This window comes from Globicephala melas, chromosome 16 (genome assembly GCF_963455315.2).
Source record: "Globicephala melas chromosome 16, mGloMel1.2, whole genome shotgun sequence".
Classification (NCBI taxonomy): domain Eukaryota; kingdom Metazoa; phylum Chordata; class Mammalia; order Artiodactyla; family Delphinidae; genus Globicephala; species Globicephala melas.
In genome coordinates this window covers 11,806,265-11,826,521 of record NC_083329.1, presented here as the reverse complement: position 1 = coordinate 11,826,521, position 20,257 = coordinate 11,806,265, and the positions used below count along the sequence as shown (strand labels likewise).

At 37.0% G+C, this 20,257-nt stretch overlaps 1 protein-coding gene and 2 non-coding genes across 3 annotated transcripts in view; all 3 read right to left on the bottom strand.

The window, feature by feature from the left end:
- The window catches only part of EIF3A (eukaryotic translation initiation factor 3 subunit A), a 33,511-nt gene that overhangs the window by 12,825 nt on the left and 429 nt on the right, over positions 1-20,257 (bottom strand). Inside the window, exons 2-13 of the mRNA XM_030839365.3 lie at positions 13,597-13,787; positions 13,306-13,442; positions 12,745-12,908; positions 11,010-11,209; positions 9,603-9,811; positions 7,931-8,102; positions 4,264-4,368; positions 3,790-3,888; positions 2,180-2,296; positions 1,749-1,934; positions 782-1,129; positions 28-132 (exon numbers count right to left, since the gene is read on the bottom strand). Coding sequence (XP_030695225.1) covers positions 28-132; positions 782-1,129; positions 1,749-1,934; positions 2,180-2,296; positions 3,790-3,888; positions 4,264-4,368; positions 7,931-8,102; positions 9,603-9,811; positions 11,010-11,209; positions 12,745-12,908; positions 13,306-13,442; positions 13,597-13,787 — 2,033 coding nt within the window. The remainder of the gene's footprint in view (positions 1-27; positions 133-781; positions 1,130-1,748; positions 1,935-2,179; positions 2,297-3,789; positions 3,889-4,263; positions 4,369-7,930; positions 8,103-9,602; positions 9,812-11,009; positions 11,210-12,744; positions 12,909-13,305; positions 13,443-13,596; positions 13,788-20,257) is intronic.
- LOC115843446 (small nucleolar RNA SNORA19) lies at positions 2,617-2,746 on the bottom strand. The gene has a single exon (XR_004035754.1). It is a non-coding gene; the product is annotated as a small nucleolar RNA SNORA19 (small nucleolar RNA).
- Positions 4,033-4,163, bottom strand: LOC115843447 (small nucleolar RNA SNORA19). The gene has a single exon (XR_004035755.1). It is a non-coding gene; the product is annotated as a small nucleolar RNA SNORA19 (small nucleolar RNA).

Here is a 20,257-nt window from a genome sequence, read left to right as displayed (position 1 = left end):
TTAAAGTTCACCAGTTCTTTCATTTACCTTTTTTTCTTGATTCTTTAAGCGTTCCTGAAGTTCTTTCTTTTCTTTCTCCAGTTGTTCAACCTGTTTAGCCATGATGAAATCGGGATCCAATTCTTCAAGGTCCTGAAAAGTAATACAAACGCACCATAATTAATAAGAGTATAAAAGAAGTGCATAGCAGTCAATATGGAGCACCATTTCTTTCTAGAAACATATGCTAAATTACTTTCTTTATAATGGGCAAATGTTTGCAATGGGTAAATTCAGGCAATATAAAAATGTTTTAAAATAGCCTTATTTCCACTTGATTGTAGGGAAAAACAATGTAATCTTAACATCTATTTCTTATTCCTCCATTCTACCGTATCCAAACTCCACTTCAACAGTGGCTAAAAACTGTAGCATCACTAAAAACAAATGCTTACTTCAGAGATTAATGAACTAGCTGTATCAAAATGAGTGAAATAACCAAATAACCCAAAATAAACCAATAAATGGTAAAGAACTGTGCTTCTGGGTTTCCCTGGTGGCGCAGTGGTTGAGAGTCCGCCTGCCATTGCAGGGGACACGGGTTTGTGCCCCTGTCTGGGAAGATCCCACATGCCGCGGAGCGGCTGCGCCCGTGAGCCATGGCCGCTGAGCCTGCGCTCCGCAACGGGAGAGGCCACAACAGTGAGAGGACTGTGTACCTCAAAAAAACAAACAAAAAAGAACTGTGCTTCTAAGAGACCCGAATAAAACTGAAGTTTTTAATGCATAATATGCTACATACTTCAATGTCAATATCTTTGAACGCTTTGGCTCCCAGTTCTGTCTTCTTGATCTGCTCCAAACGCTCACGAACAGTTTTCTTCTTGATTTGTTCATGTTCCTGTAAGATACGCTCCTTCTCTCTCTCCTTTGCCTCCTGCCGCAGCCTCTCTTCTTCAGCCTTCCGTACTTTCTGGAGTTCAGCTTCCCTCTGCTCCAGCTCTTCTTTCTCACGCTGAATATTCAGACTCTCAAGCCGCTCTTTCCTTTCCTCAATTGTCTGCCGGCGAGCCAGGATACGCTGATGCTCTTTCCGTGAATTTTTAAGGTATGCAGTAACAGCCAACTGATGCTGTTCTTCTTTCTCTTGCTTCAAAAACAAATGCATTAAAAAAATTTAAGCGACATACCATGGTATCAGACATCAAAAATATTACATAATCCTAATATATTATCCTTACATGCATCTGCAGTTAATAACAGACGATAACATTATTCAAGCTACTGGTTCCCAGTACCAAATACTATGGCGCTACTCCTACTTGAAGTCTTTAACAGTAGCTGAAGAACGTTTATCTGCTAGGTTGACTTTTCCCTGAACCAAATCTACTTTAAAGTGTTCAAGCCAAGGTGGAATACTAACAGAGCTCACAAACAAGAAACAACTGAAGCAGAAAGGAAAAGCCCAATCATAGCACTCCCCTATTTGGAGGGTCATCACATGTGGTCTGTTATTGTACGGTTTAACAGTACTCCTTTTATCACATTACCCGAGTAGTGTTATCATTTTATCCCATGGAAGGAAGCTCAAAGATCTGTATATCTGATAAAGATATTTGATAAAAAATACCAAAACTATCAAATACAACTAAATGTCAATAGGAAATACATAATAAATCCCTTCTCTCAGACATCGTCTCAAACCTTTTTGTGAAAGACATAAGGGCCCCTCAAAAATTCTGTAGTCCATTTCTCCCAAAGATACATACCAGTATATGAGCTGGCTTAATGACTTCAAGGGCTTTTGCAAGTACTGAGGACATGGCTGTCAGCTGATTTCTGATCTGTTCTGAAGGCATGCTCTGCAGATGAGGACCAATTGGAGCATCTTCTCGAGTAGCATAATTCAAATCAGATCCAAAACTAAGGGTCCGAGATGTGTGGTCAATACGAACCTTTGAAAATTAAATGGTATTATCAACAGTTAAATTTACATGCAAATATAGTCATTCTACAAATGAATAACTTGATTAAAATTTCAAATAAAAAATTAACTGAAGAATGTCAAATATAAAAGCTAGAAGATTGATTCAATAAAGCTTTACAAGGGTGCCACTGTACCAAAAGCTGAGAAACAAAGAGTATGCGTTTTTTTCGTCCTCAAAGGCCTCCAACCTCAGAGTCCCCTTGCAGCACCTACCTGAAGGTCGCAGTGCCTGGCTGCATCTACTATGGCCCGTTCCAGTTGGAAAGCATCAACAAAAGGAACCAGAGAAGTCAAACGAGAAAACTCAATGCTCTGATAAATTTGTGCCACCTGCATAAAAAACACAAGGTTAGTAATAACAGCTATCATTTATTCAGCAATTTTTATGTGGAGTCTCATGACAACCATGGAAAGTAGAAATTTAGCCTATTTTTCAAAGAAAAGAAAACTGAAGCTCAGAGTATGTTAACAGTACATTGCTGGAGCTGGAATTACAATCCAAGGCTATTTCAAAGGATTATGTTATATTTTGAACCATCACATAATCCTTTCATATCCTAGTTTCATTAAAAAAAAAACACCTAAATGGTCACATATTTGTAGATAGAGACCTGCTACTTACCTAATTCATCTGAACACTTAATAAAATTGTTTGTCTGAAGGAGACTGGCAGTATTACTACTTAGTTATACTGCTAATTAACCTTCAATTATTTGTATAGCACATAAGAAATAACACTGCTCACATACAGGAGAGAAAGCAGGTCAATGAAATGTGCACAAATATGAAAGTGAACATATAGTAAAAGCCCCCCCCCCAATGAAACAAATGGAAGACAAAACAGGATCATTAAAGCCATATTAGAAACCATAATATTCAAACTTAAGTACAAAGGTGGGCTAAAATACGTTAAAAGACTGACAATACTGGGACTTCCCTGGAGGTCCAGTGGTTTAGACTCTGTGCTTCCAACACAAGGAGCACGGGTTCTATCCCTGGTTAGGGAACTAAGATCCCATAGGCCGCGCAGTGCAGCCAAAAAAAAAAAAAAAATACTGATAATACTTAGTGTTAGCAGGAAAAGAGGCTTTCTATTTCTTGTTCACTACTGGTGGGAGGGCCCATGAATCCGATCTTTTAGGATCTATTAGCTTTAAATGTGTAGACCATGACTAATTCCACTTCTTAGCTACAGGAAATCACAGAAGAATGCAAAGATACAAGTACAGAAGATGCTCACTACTGCAACATTTTATGACAGCAAAAAAACTAAAAAATTTCCATCAGGGCTTCCCTGGTGGCGCAGTGGTTGAGAGTCCGCCTGCCGATGCAGGGGACGCGAGTTCGTGCCCTGGTCTGGGAAGATCCCACATGCTGCGGAGCGGCTGGGCCCATGAGCCATGGCCGCTGAGCCTGCGCGTCTGGAGCCTGTGCTCCGCAACGGGAGAGGCCACAACAGTGAGAGGCCCGCGTACCGCAAAAAAAAAGAAAAAAAAAAAATTCCATCAATAGACTGTATAAATAAATCATGGTACCTTTAGCCAATGAAAAACTACGTAGGTATTAAAAGGAATAAGACATAAACGGCTAACAAGGAAAAATGTACGAAGACAGTGGTCAACAAAAAAGAGACAAAAGCAGTTATGAATCACATAATTGTTTTTTCAAATCAAACAGATAAATAATAAAACTAATTTTGGTGGAGGGTAGAATTTGGGGAGGCTTTCATCTTCTAGGCTATTCCTACATTTTTAGTTTTGTGATCAAAACAATCGAGAGAAATTACAGTTCGTCCATAAAACATTCATATTTTTCATCTTTACCTGCTGGAGAAGCCGGAGTATGGTGTTGTTTTGCAGCTGTGGGACATACTGTTGTAACTCTGGCTCCTTTTCAGGTTGCTCCCTAACCCAATTTAAAACCTATAAAATCCATTAAATTGAAAAAGAGTTATATTTTCTACACGACAAATACTAAAACACCTGAGATTTTTTTTTCAATTTTCTTAACATACAAAACCACCACACAATGCAAAGAAATACAAAAGGTAATATGCAGCTATTGACTGTTGTCTGAAGGTGACTGACAGCAATGGCTAAATTAGTCATGCTGCTAATTTACCTCCAAAGGTTTATTTAGCACATCAGAAATATCTTTTCTCTTGACATAAAAAAAAAAAAGACAATGAAATGTGCACCAAATTCAGACACACAGGACAACACTTCTCTCTTAACAAATAAAAATACAACCTAAAACTGCAACAGGGCTGGCTACGTGGTAATGTAACCAAAGCTTACCTTTGTGACTCTGTCACAGAGTTTTAGTGGGTTAAATTCGACTTCTAGCCAATTGTAAAGGTCTTTTACTTCTGGGACAACATACTGTAGCACATTGAATCTGACCTACAGTAAGCAAAACAAAAGGTTTAAATGCTGAAGGTGTTTTCAACTGGGATTCTGAAATGATTATAAATTAATGAAAAATATAAGATTGGAAATCTGGGATATGACTCTAAGATTATCTAGCCTCAACCTCACCTCCTTGAAATTTATGAAAAAGAAATCCAGGACCACTACTCTGAGTCTCCTGCCCCAAATTATGCAGCTCTCTACAGTGAAATCCCAAAAGAATTTACAAGGGAAATAAAAACTCATCAACACAATCAAAATATTTACAAAGACAATTTGTGTGGCCAACATCGACTAATTTATTATCAGTAACAAGTAAAATACCAGTTTACAAACAACTTTATCACACAGAAGTTATTACAGCAGCGTCACTCCTGATAGCCACAAACTCAAAAAAAACTCAGGACAAAAAGGGATAGGTTCACATTATATACAGAAACGGTCAAAGAAAGCACAGCTACATTCAATACATGAATAAATCTCCCAGATGGTGAGGAAAAGAATTTCACATATTATTCCATTTATGTGAAATTTAAATTTCATATAAAATATACAAACAGGCAAAATTAATCTGTGGTGTTATAAATCAGGACAGTGGTTCTTCTTGGGGGAAATGGGAGAGTGTTGACTGGAAAAATCTTTTGAGAATTTATGCAATTACATTTATGATTTGTACTTTAAAAAAAGTTACAGTTTAATACATTTTAAGTTTATATTTGAATAGAACTCAACTTCCTTTCACAATAAAGATGCTGCTTGCATAAACCGCCCTCACAAAGGAGACAAAAAAGTGGTATAATTTTATAAACTCCAAAACTGCCCATTACCAAATGCTATCTTACCTGTGCTCTAACTACATGCAGTGCATGTGACCTTTATCCTTTACTTGTTGGAAACTGCTAACCCAAAGAAAGAACAACTGCAGCCAACAAACCAAGACCCCCAAAGCACAGGAGCATGTACCCCTACAGACTAGGTTCCAAACTGAGGCAACTGTTGGCAGATCCCATCTCCAAGACAGGAGGATGTCCACACTCTCGAGCACTCTAGGTTTATCTCCAGTGCAAAATGCGTGCATGACTGATGTCCCACAGCATTTGAATACTTCCCTTGTAAATGCCCTTGTATGTTTATAGGAATAAGATGTGATACAAGCATTCAAGTAAAATTCCCCCAGTCCTGATTTCATTCCTATCAAGAAATTATTCTATAGCCATCATCAAAAAGTCTACAAATAAACCCTGGAGAAGGTGTGGAGAAAAAGGAACCCTCCTACACTGCTGGTGGGAATGTAAATTGGGGCAGCCACTATGGAGAACAGTATGGAGGTTCCTCAGAAAACTAAAATTAGAATTACCATATGACCCATCAATCCCACTCCTGGGCATATATCTGGGTAAAACTATAATTAAAAACGATACATCACCCCTATGTTCACAGCTGCACTATCCACAATAGCCAGGACACGGAAACAACCTAAATTTCCATCAACAGATGAATGGATAAAGATGACGTAATATAAATACACACACACACACACACACACACACACACTGGAATACTACTCAGCCATACAAAAAACATAATGCCATTTGCAGCAACATGGATGCAACCAGATTATCATACTAAGTGAAGTCAAAAAGAGAAAGACAAATACCATATGATATCACTTATATGTGGAATCTAAAATATGACACGAATGAACCTATCTATGAAACAGAAACAGACCCATAGAGCACAGACTGGCGGCTGCTGGGGGTGCAGGGTAGAGACGGACTGCGAGTTTGGGGTTAGCAGATGCAAACTCTTCCATACAGAATAAACAACAAGGTCCTACTATACAGCACAGGGAACTATATTCAGTATCCTGAGATAGGCCATAATGGAAAAGAATATTTAAAAAATGTACATATATGTATAACTGAATCACTTTGCTGTACAGCAAAAATTAACACAACACTGTAAACCAACTACAATTCGATTTAAAATAAATAAATTATTCTTCTAGATTTTCCATTTAGCACCCCCTCCAAATAGGGAATGTGCTAGACAGGCTACCATAATCTATTAAAGTACATTTCTCTCTAAAATTAATAATTGGCTTTCTGACCTAACAATACCTTATGAACTTGATTAATTTGAGTCTGTTCCTGAGATATAAGAATCATTCTCTTGGTGATTATGAATTTAGTTATATGAGCCCAAAACTCAGGTCTCGACCTTGTACATATGGTGAACTCAAGTTTTGTAAAATGCCTCTTGACAGTTAGCTATTCTATTCATCTGGCACCAACCAGTACCTTTCTTATAAACTTAAACATTTATCTATGGGTACAATGAGGACCCAGATCTGGATGTCCTGGCTACTGACCCTGATCCCACCAATACTCACCCCTGAATAAGTACCTTTAACATCAAGGTGTGCTATGTACAGACATGGGCTCAAGAGATATGGATTATACTTCCAGTTTGGCACATTTTTCAGTATTTAAAAAACTTTTTGCTAGTAAGACCTCTTCCTAAACACAATGCTGTTGTTTTATAATTTAATTCAGTCCCATAGAAACTTTCCAAAACACAAAGCTGATTTTTGTAAGTGGAAGCAGAATAAAACATGGAGGCATACAAAGACAGAGAAATACTGTTGTAGATATTAAGTTTTTTTATAAAAGTTGATCACAAAGGGAATTTGCCTTGCTACTATACAGAGAAGTATGTTACAAGAGAAAACTGTTGCCATATAAAAATTGTGTTAATTTTTATCTAAATTAATTGACTGCCAATAAAGTAAGGCCTATTCTCTAATACCTGTCCCTCCTTTTTCTCTTGTTCCAAAGTAATTTGCTGGAGGTGTACCACAATAACCACAAAGTCAGACTATTACTGTTAATCAGAATCTCTAAAATCTAAACTCCTCTAAGAGTGCAAATTCCATTTAAGCATCACTTGCCTGGCATGTAACAGACACTCACGTGATAAGTTTCCACTGAATTAAAGATTCCAATGTAAAACATTGTGAAGATACAAAATCTTAGGCTCCATATTCTGAAACTGATTTAGTGAATGCAGTGGGTGAAACCTAGAAATCTGCATTTTAAAAAGTACTTCACAAAATTTCAGTGCATAGCCCTGATTAAGAATCACTGCCTTAGTAACGTACAATGAAAGTTTAAAAGAAAAAAGTTGGAAACATTTTAATTGTCCAGAATTGGGCCTAATCTAACTCACATTCTTTCCTAGCCTCATTATCGTATTTCTAACACCTATCAGCTTGACTTTTTTCTCTTGCCCCTGAACATTCTTGCCCACCATCACTTCTCTTACCAAGTGGCCCATATTATTCCTTAAAGCTAGTCCAAGTCTTGTCTGCTACATCAAATTTAACCCCAGCTCACTCAAGACAAAACACCTCAAATGAACACAGTGTTGACTTACACCAGTGGTTCTCAAACTTGTCCATGCATCAGAATTCCCAGCATTTAATAATCATAAATTATAAAACCTGACCATATAGCTTTCTGTTCAAAGCCATAAGAATGCTAAAACTTATACCAACCATATCGTTAATAAGGCCAATTCGCGTTGGTGGGGCTTGCAGGCCTAGCAGTGTTGCAAGGCGACGCTGTTTTTCAACTATAATGCCGTCCATATCCAGAAGTCGAGCAATATCAGTACGCTCAGGGGTAATGGGGATGGAAAGAGTGGCCAAAAGGACTCTAGTAGACATTCTGGAGAACAAAGTTACAATCTGTTAAATATGTAAATGTTACTTGATAAGCAGAAAGACACTTCTCTTTAATCCTCTAGTAAAATATGCCACTGATAGAATATGTACACCACCATGGTAAACTGTACTCATAAGTATTCGTCAAAGCATGGGATTAATTAAAAGAGAAATGGACTATGCTAAAATGAACACTTGGAGAAGCAGAACTTCATTCACCCGCTTACTACCGTCAATGTCTTCTAGCTATAAAGACTGTGTGGGTAAAACGGCAGAACAGACACATTTGCATGTACCCCATACTTCCTTATAAAAACATTTAAGGCAGCTTTTAAAACGAAGGGAAAAATGACAATGAGAAAGAGGAAAAAATTACAAGGACCATAAGTGAACATAATTATGGAAGGTGGGGGTCAAAAGCTAAAGCTTCCTTAAAACACAAAAGGAAAGTCGGGTTGAATTCAGAGCACCATAGGACACTAAGGATTGTGTGCTCTGGAGCACAAGAGTCTAGAGTTGGAATCTCAGCTTCACGATTCCCAAGACTGGAACCTTAGGCAAAATACTTCATTTTCTGAGTCACAAGGCTGTTGTGAGGATTAAGGAAAATAACGTACATAGAGCAAGACAGCTTAATGATTATGACAGTACTCTTACAGTATTTTCTAATGGGAGAGTATAGAAACAACAAAGGAAAATCAGGTTTTTTCTTATCCCAAACAGACATGGATTACGTACAGGACAGTGAATGACATAATGAACACTATCCTCAAGAGTTATTTTTTAAAAATACATACTAGAATAATTCATTTATTTGGTTCCATGTATTTCTTTAAAAGCTAAAAGAAAAACAATCTGGTGTATGTATTTCTACTAGAGGCCAAAATAACATGGTCTACCAATAAGATACGGTATGTGAGTTGCCTAAGCCCAACTGAAATGTACAATAAAAACCAAACATGACTGAAAGAAAAGTATATATGTAATGTTAAAAAAATAAAATGGTCTTTAGATTGTTAGGTTATAGACTATCTATCTACATAAAAATACACACACCAAATATTCTATACAGTTAATGTTTTATAGTTGGGAAAAAGTTACTTGATAGAAGTACTCATTTCTTTTGTCTAATTAGTTCCTAGATTCTAAATACCCATACGTGGATAGAAAGCTCATACCTTAACACTGACTTTTCTAATATTCCATTTTCTCAGTTGGAGAGTTATCAGGTAAAAGATAGCTACTGAAGACCAAGAATACTGCCCAAGAAGAACCACGTCAAGATATTTTTGGTAGCTACAACTGGAAGGACTGCTACCGGCACCCAGTGGGTAAACCAGGGATGCTGCTGAAGATCCTGAATGCAGTCCCCTCCACAACAAAGAATGAACCAGCCCCAAATGTCAACAGTGCAAAAGCTGAGAAACCCTCATCAAACACTATGATGCCATTTAGAAGTTATTTCTTTCATAATTTCAATACTATCTGATAATAAGACTCTTACCTTTGCATCTCTTCTTGTGTAAGATTCTTTCTCATTTCTCTAGATAAATGATAAAGACGATGGAGTGTAGATGCATGAAAAAGAGCATTTCCAGATTTCCAAAACACAGTTGAGACTTTGTTATAATAATTTGCCATCAACTGAGGTTTGGGCGGTTTTTTAGACAAGGAGAATAGCCCATGAATATCTTCCACAGCTTTGAATGCTTCCTAAAATTAGTGGTACAAATTACAGTCATTGCATTCTAAACAAACAAACAAATCTAACTCAAATCTCTTTATGAAACTTAAAATACAGAACACAAGAATAAAAATGGCCAATAAAATGCCTTCATGTGTGGTTCTCTTTATTCGTCTATAATTCAATATCTGATATGTTTCAGAAAAACATCACAATTACAAAAACACTAAATCCTTAAACTGCTTAAAGTAGATTGCCCAAACTTTTTTAAAAAATATGCATATTATCATACCACTTGAGGGAATATATATTTTAATCTCAAAGGATATAAAACACAATATAGAGGTTATTTGAGTGATAAAGATAATGGATATTTTCTCCCTTTTACTTATCTATTTTTCCTATACTAAGCGTGTTTACTTGTCTTCTATTGAACTTTTTTTCCTCTTTAGTTCATCAGACAGTATTCCAAGGGTACACCCTACAGAAAAGGAAAATATGGGGAGAGAGCGGGAAATCACATTTCCACTTGGCTGAAAAACTACCGATTTTTAGTTTCTTCCTCTGCAATTTCAATTAGATTTGGTGGGGGAATCAAATATATAAAAACAATTCATGTGAAAATGTCGTTGCAGAATTCTTAGAGTAAAAAGGCCATGCTGAGGACAAGATTCCCAACACCACTGGGATCTCCAATGTATGATATTCACTGTGCATTGCTTACTAAGTCAGGGCAGCACTGAAACATCTAGGAGATAATCTAGTGCAGTGCTTCTGTAGCTCTCTGCGGTAAAGGACAAGTTCATCTTTGTCATTTCTAACCTGTTGCCACCAATACTTTTATAAAATACAATAAAATTACTACAAAAATAAGATGGAAAGATGAACTTAGACTTTTTTTTAATCAGAGTAAACAGACACAAAACTACCAAGAAACTTCTTTAAAAAATTTTGTAATGCATATCCTCCAAGCATTAAGCCACACTTTGAGCACTGAGGTCTGAAAAAGATTACATGATTTGGCTCAGAACTGACAGCAGGCATCAAGAACCAAAATATCTGAGACTTCCTGTCCAGAACTCTTCCTACTCCATTAGACAACCTTAAATTTGTCACCTATCTATTGAAATTAACCAACAAATTATCAAGATGCAGATACTCATTAAGAAAAAAAAGGTAATATGGGCTGTTATTACTACAAAGAAAAGCTAACAGTTCACAACATACCTGCCACAATTCCATGCTGATAGCACTGTCCAACTGAACGAGCCTGGTTTCCAAATGCATGGACTGGCTCTCTGGATTATTAAGATTGATTGCTGTACTTTGGTTATGGTGGCGTTGAATCTGAGACAAGTGCATTCTCAAATTGTCACACAGCTTACGGAATTCAGCCTTACGGGTATATTGGAGGCAGAATTTGAAAGCTATAAGCATAAGTGTAAAATATATTAGGTACTTTCCACCATCAACTTAAGTATTTGAATAGGTATTATTTCATATACTAAGGTCAGTTATTTTATCAAGATTTACCAAACTCACCATCAGTCTTTAGAAGTGATCAGAGTCATAACTCACTTCATGTGCCCTGACCACCTTTTGGACATAGTCATCAGTCCTGGTCTAGGACTAAAATACGGTTCTGGGAGAGTTTACAAAAGGAAGCGATTCAAATTTAGGTCTAGGAGGGACTCACCTTTCAAACACTTCAAACCCTAAAAGAGCAAAAAAATTCTGGTCTGAAATACAATGAACTTTCCTATCTAAGTTACTAGAAAACAAGCTTTTGCACTAATTAAAACTAAATAATACAAATTGGGGGTGTGTGGTAACCTAATTTCTACTGTGTACACAGATGTGCAAATGAAGTACTTGCTCCACCATTAAAATACATAGTCATTTTCTACTGTCAAAAATGCAATACTGGGCTTCCCTGGTGGCGCAGTGGTTGAGAGTCTGCCTGCCGATGCAGGGGACACGGGTTCGTGCCCCGGTCCAGGAAGATCCCACATGCCATGGAGCGGCTGGGTCCGTGAGCCATGGCCGCTGAGGCTGTGCGTCCGGAGCCTGTGCTCCGCAATGGGAGAGGCCACAACAGTGAGAGGCCCGCATACCGCAAAAAAAAAAAAAAAAGCTATACTAAAATAACTTTTGTCCTTCCCCTAAAAAAGAGTATTTCTATTTCAAAGGATGCAGTTTAACTACAAGTTAATATTTATCTCAACTGTTATCAAAAAGCCCTAGCTTGTGTTAAATGAAAATTCACATATGCTAGCCATAACAAAACAGATCAGCCAATCAGCCCCATATTAAAAAGAATGGCAACACCTGCCTGTGCCTAAGGCCAAAGTAAGAAAAAGCCAAGAGCCACTCTCAAGTCACTTACAGTTAAAAGGCTGCACTGACAGTAAGGCAAAAAGACAAGATTAGGAAAACAGACTTAACACAGTTCTTCAGATTAAAAGTGCATGCAGTATTAACTACTAGATACTTTTTATGATGATCCTGAGTCATCAAGGTTTAGTTCTATATTAACACTGTTTAAGAAAGGAAAAATATATAGTTTTTCATAGAATCATGTAAATCTTCTGGACCTTAAAAAGACTCCAGAAACCCAGTACATGGTTAAGTAGCTTGCCAAAGAATATGTTGTAGAGTCAAAAGTAGAACTCAAGTTTGCCAGAAAGCAATCAAAAAAGTTAAGTTTATCTTTTCAGTCACTTGGAAAATTCCAAAATGACTTTAAAAGGTGTTTCAGACATCAGTGGAATATAGAGAAATACCCTGATTAATGAAACAAATTTCTTATAATCATTTATATAATATTCAAATGAATGCTAATCATCTACAACAATAAAAACTATGTAAAGTAAGTACTACAGAGAAAAGGAGGTTAACTTTAACAGTTAATCTTTTGCAAAACCTATCCTTAAGTCAACTTTCAAATCAGTTCTTGTTTTACCTTGTTGGGCAATATCATGGTAGAGACGTTCTACTCTAGAATTGTTTCGAAGAAGGTCCAAACACTGTCTGTATGATTCCCACAGGAATTTAACCCATGGAGTTAAAAGTAATCTGTCAGTACGATCCTGAGTGTCTTCACCACTTACAGCACTTAGGAGAACACTACAAAAATATTTAAAAACATTGAAAACAATTTTAGACATGGTTTCCTACTTTGCCATATGATTATAAAACCAAAACCAAAATTGATCATTATAAAATAGTTGAAATTTTTACTACAACTCTGGACACACTGTAAAGCTATCACTTAGTGTCAAAGTATTTGGATTCCCAACCTGTATTACAGCCATTTAAATTAGTATACACCCTCCTATCTGATGGTTGTAATTTTCCACCTTTATAAACTTTGAATAGTACATGACTTCTTAAGGTTACCACACATTTAAAACTTCAAAGATAAGCATTCTTTCTAGCAAACACCTACTTCAAATGGGTATGATGGAGACACATGTAAAGAAAAACAGTGAGAAAAATTTACTTAGCAATTTAACCCACACACCTCTCAGGAGTCTGAATATTATCCAGATCTTCTATGTCTAAGACCATCTGCTGGGATTCTTCTTTAGCAGCTTCAGTTTTCTCCTCTGCCAATTTCAAGTATGCCCTAACAACATCCTCCAGAGATTTGATGTTCACCTAGACAAAACAAATAAATAAAACTTTCCCCAACAAACCATAAAATATTTTAAAAGCAAACTTTATGATATAAAACATAATAACTTTCAGAGGCAAACTCCTCTGAAAATTACTAAAAGCACTTAGTAAAACATAAAAACCCAGCTGTTCATACCTGTTGACAAATGTTCTTATACTGATATAAGCCTTCTTTAGCCAAGTGGCTCTTGCGAAGATCCACACAAAGTTCCAAGTATTTCAACATAATTGGCTCGTGTATCTTTTGCCATGTTCTATGTTTCTTACTTTTCATAACATCGTAAAGAACGTCCAAAGCAGGCTGCTTTTTGCCAACTTCAAGAAATTCTGGAAAAGTAATTCAGGAGAATTAAAATCAGTTATGTATACTATATAAATGCCTAAATCTTGCTTTTTAATTTGGCTGTTTTAATTTCTGAACCTATTACCATCTCTTTTGAGGTCAAATTTATTTTATTTATTTATTTTTTACATCTTTATTGGAGTATAACTGCTTTACAATGGTGTGTTAGTTTCTGCTTTATAACAAAGTGAATCAGTTATACATACACATATGTTCCCATATCTCTTCCCTCTTGCGTCTCCCTCCCTCCCACCCTCCCTATCCCACCCCTCTAGGTGGTCACAAAGCACCGAGTTGATCTCCCTGTGCTATGCAGCTGCTTCCCACTAGCTATCTATTTTACGTTTGGTAGTGTATATATGTCCATGCCTCTCCCCCGCTTTGTCACAGCTTACCCTTCCCCCTCCCCATATCCTCAAGTCCATTCTCTAGTAGGTCTGTGTCTTTATTCTTGTCTTACCCCTAGGTTCTTCATGACATTTTTTTTCCTTCTTAAATTCCATATATATGTGTTAGCATACGGTATTTGTCTTTCTCTTTCTGACTTACTTCACTCTGTATGACAGACTCTAGGTCCATCCACCTCATTACAAATAGCTCAATTTTGTTTCTTTTTATGGCTGAGTAATATTCCATTGTATATATGTGCCACATCTTCTTTATCCATTCAGCCGATGATGGACACTTAGGTTGTTTCCATCTCCGGGCTATTGTAAATAGAGCTGCAATGAACATTTTGGTACATGACTCTTTTTGAATTATGGTTTTCTCAGGGTATATGTCCAGTAGTGGGATTGCTGGGTCATATGGTAGTTCTATTTGTAGTTTTTTAAGGAACCTCCATACTGTTCTCCATAGTGGCTGAACCAATTCACATTCCCACCAGCAGTGCAGAGGGTTCCCTTTACTCCACACCCTCTCCAGCATTTATTGTTTCTAGATTTTTTGATGATGGCTCAAATTTATTTTTGACTTCTAAAGCTATGCCAAAATTATCCAAGGTAAAACAATGAAAATTTAATACTATCTCAAATATGACCTACAGGTAAAACTAGATTTCACTCAATTCCTCTGTACCAATTATATCTTTCTAAGTTATTTTAAAGTTCCAGAAATTCAAGTCATGAGGGAAAACAATCTCCCCCTTGTACATGCAGAAAAATCAAGCATAACTTCGGTCACAGTGATCTGGCTGATAAAATTTTTGTTAGTTTATGTTAAGACTTGAGGCAGAAAAAACAAATTAGATTGACTTTTTTCCTTTACAATCTATTGACTGTGTGGGTCTATTTCTGGGCTCTATAGTTATCATTCTCTATTGATCTGTCTAGTCTTTTGCCAATACCTCACTGTCTTGATTACTGTAGCCATATAGAAAAGTCTTCAAGTCAAGTAGGGTGAGTACTCCAACTTTGTTCTTCAGTATTGTGTTGGCTATACAACACCTTTTGCCTTTCCACATAAACTTCAGAATTAGCTTGTAGATACCTACAGAACAGCTCATGGGGACTTCCCTCGTGGCCCCGTGGTTAAGAATCTGCCTTCCAATGCAGGAGACGTGGGTTTGATCCCTGGTTCAGGAACTAAGATCCCACACGCCACAGGGCAACTAAACCCAAGCGCTGCAACTACTGAGGCTGCACGCTCTGGAGCCCACGCACCACAATGAGAGAGAAGTCCACATGCTGCAAGGAAAGATCCCACATGCCGCAACTAAGACCCAGCCAAATAAATAAAATAAATAAGTTAAAAAAAAAATAGAAAGCTCACTGGGATCTCAATGAATCTATATAACAAGTTTGGAAAAACTGACAACAGTATTTACTCTTCCAATCCATGAGCACAGAATATCACTCCACTTATTTATCCCAGTCTAAACATGAGAAACATATTGAGACAAATCCCAGCTGAGAGAGAAAATACCTGACCAATACTGCTCAAAACCGTCAAGGCCATCAACAAACCTAAGAAACTGTCACAACCAAGAGGAGCCTAAGGAGACAACTAAATGTAATGTGGTATCCTAGATGGGATCCTGGAATACAAAAGGGACATAAGGAAAAGCTGAGGAAATATGAACAAAGTATGGACTTTCCTTAATAACAATGTAACAGCATTGATTCATTAATTGTGAAAAATATACCACACAGATGTAAGATATTCATTAATAGGAGAATCTGTGTGTGGTGTATATGGGATCCCTCTGTACTATATGATAATTCTGTAAATCTCAAATTTCTAAAATTAAGTTTATTTTTTAATTGGGAAAAAAAATAGAACGTAGAGCAAAGAAATGTATACTCTTTTAAAATTCACCACCTAAACGTGAAGGCATGTACATGGCAATATTTCAAAATCAGTTCCAATCTTAGGTATGTTGCTCGTTTTGAAACTCAATCAAAAGCAAAGTCTCCTCTAACACATTATTTCTGACCAAGGTTAAAATTTATATTTTTTCTCATCTTATTTTCTTTTGTACACTTAATAGACTAGGGGGTGGTATTTTTCTGGTTATGTTCAACTTAAAACTCAGTAACTGGCAAATTTCACACACAGAAAAATCTCTCCACTGAACATTTGAAAAATAATTTGGCAGAACTAAACACTAGTTTACACTATAAAAAACTTAAAACATCTGTTTTTAAAAATCATTGTTTACTTTCCTCCTAAGGAAAAAAAAAAATCCTTGACAAGAAATTCTTTTAAGTGTTAACCTAACAATGTATAACATTATCTAACGTTAACTGTGCTAGGCACACATAGGTAAAAATGTCTCTTATTTGGAGGATTTACTAGATCTACAGATTTAGTGAGTAACTCTGTTATTTCTTCTTCCAATTATCACATCTTTCAGGAATGCTGTTTCTAAACATTCCTTCCTCCCGGAAAACTACAAACAATATTCCAACTCTAGTATATTAAAAAGCTTGCACAGGATAAATCACAAAACATACTGAACTTAGTATCTTTAACACAATATCCTACATCATCCCATATTATATCAAATCATATTCCTTACAGGCAAATGAATATAAACCCCTCTTCAATACTTCAACAGTCTCAATATCAAACCGGCCAATATGACAGAAAGGCCATTTTCAGTTGAGTCAATTTTATTACCTCCCCCCAAATAAAGCCTACAAAATTAAACAAAGATGTAATACAACTAGATACTTTGTTGAAATAAGCCTTTTCTATTTTAAGGGGAGAACCTACCCATCTTCTTCCTGGAGCATGCACAGATTATTTTAAAATCCAACAGTACTTTAAATGCTTTTCAAAACTGACATACACAGTTTCTATCAGCCAAAAATTGGGGAGTAAATGTTTTTAAATTTATCCTTTACATTAAGAATATCACAGCAGCACACCAAAATGACCTATTATAACCTATTATATCCAATTCCCAAACTTATGCTGAGGATTTAAATCCCATACTACCATATATAAACACCATCAACGCAATACAGAATAGGCACAAAGAGTCACCAGCATGATGTGGTGACAAAATATTAAACTGTCAAAAAATAATTCACTTTCCCAATATCTTATTTTTAAATTCGTGTGGTATCTTAATGTCATTTAAAAAAAACAAAGTCTTGTTCAGTGATACAACTAAAAGTACTTTTCATTTCCTCAACAGCCAATCAAAATTTAGGATTCCAAATTCAATACTTTCAAACTCTGAAACAATAGTTTCATAAAAGCCAAAGCAAATGCATTAAAAAATAATTTTTCATAGGACCATCACCACCACCAAGAAAAAAAGGAAAACATGGATACCAGGCAAGGATGTTTTTAAAAGAAAACACTGAAATGGAAAGAAGTTTCTCATGATAATCCATGATGGTGAGTTCCTGTCTTTATCCCAACTGATATCTGAGGATATAGTTTAGATGATCCTCTGAATCATCTAATTAAGGGGAAAAAAAGTTTTTGAGGCTGGAAAAAACTATCACACACTAAAACCTCTACTGCAAAATTTACAGAAATGTTCATTTCCAGACTGATATTTTTGAAATAAAAATTAAAATCTGGAATTACCAACTATTACTAGGAGGGTGGGCATTCTGAATTTACCTTTAAGACATCATGACTGAAACTATGTGTCTACCTATAAAGAAAAACTTTAGGTCAACCCTTCAATTTTACTAGTTTATTTGTGCACCGGACCAAGTAGATAAGATATAATGTTACACAATTTGTAGGTTTATTAACAACTTCATTTTTAAGTCATTGGTTGTAGAGTGTAAGTTAAAAAGCTGTTACAGGGTCAGAAGCAACTGATTTGGCACTACTTAACAATATAAACCAGAAAAGGGCTTTTTCCAAATGATTCTGGGGAATGAATTTCTTGCCTGTAACTGCTGGGCCAAGTTCTCATTTTCCTGGATGATTGTTTTCCAATTGTTTCCAAAAATATTGCTCTGATAAACTATTCTACACTTAAATTTATTCATGTTTTATTAGGATAACATAATGGATGAGGTCCAGATGTGATTGAGATTACCAATGTTATAGATAAATGAGATTATTTCCATTAAAATAAAATGTGCTTTGATCATCCTATTTAAAGTTTTGTAAGCAGTGTCATTTGCCATCCACATTCTGCTCTTTGACACTAAGACAGGATCTCTCTGTTCACAAGATGAAAGGTACAGAAATTACTACTTGAGAGGTAAGGCATCTCTACCATCCTACGCTCATCCTACAGTTTAAAGGGGCCTTTTTGAAAAACTACATTAACAAAATTCAAGTTTCCACCTCCATCTCAGTGTCCCTTTCTCATCTTGCCTACTTTAATTTCTGACATTTTCCCCATATTGCCCTCCATGAATCAAATCTATTTCAACTTAGAAATTGTGAGAAAAGATTTAAGATTTGTTACATATCATATATCCCTTCTAATTTAAAAAAATTACTGACATATTAAGTTCATAAAAAGATTCAGAAGGGAGGAGCAAAGGAAACAAGGCCTGAACACATCAAATGTGTAATATTTAGGCCATTGAGATTACAGTGCTTTAGCCAATTAACATGGGGGAAAAATGTCTGTTGGTCAAGCATTCAAAGGACTGTAAAACAGATCTGCAGAAGCAATTACAGCAGTCATTTCACCCAAGTCATTTGGTATGCCACAATATAACTCTCTAAGTTTCAAAACATCAAAAAAAAATTTTTTCCCTAACTTTGCTAGCTCATTTTGTAGGGTTAAATTTCCATCTCAATCTATTTTCTTTCCTATAAATTAATCAACATCTGTAAACTTCTTGCCTGTTCTGACTATTAGATGGAGAATTAAAATGCGTGATCAGGTCAAAGTTGTAGTTTCAATTGTTTTTAAAACAATTACTCTATTCCACAGAATATGGCACTATCCTATTTCACAGACTGTTACTTCTCCCCGAAATTCTTACTTCTAGTTAAAATAACAAGCATGTGACAGACCTCTGGTCCTGACAGATTATCAGTAGTATCAATTGTATGTACTGACTGAAATTGACCTTTTCCTAAGAGGATTTTCAAACAAACTAACAAAATAAGCTTCACAAGCATAAAAGCTTAACAGACACGGCATATCCACCTACAACATGGATAAGATCCAAAACTTGTTTGGATGGAAGAAGGGTGAAACTAAGAGCAATGAACGCCCTTAACACTTACAAACCCTAAATAAAAAAGTGTTTAAAGACCAGAGGCACGTGTAATACATTTGCACCCCCATAATGCCAACGTAATAAATGCCTCTTGAATAGACCGGGACAAGCACAAGGTTTCCCAGAAGCGCCGTAAGTTTTCCCATAAGTACACATATGTAAATAAAAATCGCAAGTAGCAGCGCCGTAGTGAAAAAAATCGACTGATCTGGAAGAGACCTTGGTTTTAGGCTCCTAGCTCAACAACTAACTCCCAGAGTGACCTTGGGCAAACCAGACTCCCTAGGCCTCACTTTCGTTATCTTTGAGAGAGAACTTGAAGTCCCTCTTACAGTATTAACTCTGTTCCAACTTCCTGTGATTCGGAGTTGGCTTCTGAGCTGCCAATAATCAATGCCAGAAAAAATAGGAAACGGGTTAAATGGGTCAGAGTCCCCGAAGCGGAGATAGTGGTCAGAGGAGAGGGTAAGTGGACCCTGACCCCGCAAAGCGCGGGGCTGGATTCAGGGGGTGCCGAGCTGTCTGCGGGAGGGCAGGAGGTGGGACTGCCCGGCTCCGGGCCCGGCGGGAGGTGGAGCCGAGGTTCTGGCGTGCATTGTCCCCGGGAGGGAGCCATGTTTCCTCCTCCCCGGCACTCCCAGATGGCGGCCGGGGGCGCGGGGCCGAAGCTGAAAGCCCCGTGGTCTGGAGGACAAGCGGAGGCGGGCGGGAGGAAGAAGCTCAGGCCCGGGTACGGCTGTCTCGGGAGCCGCGGCCCCGAGACTCACCCGGCGGCGGAGGCGGCGGGAGGGACGAGC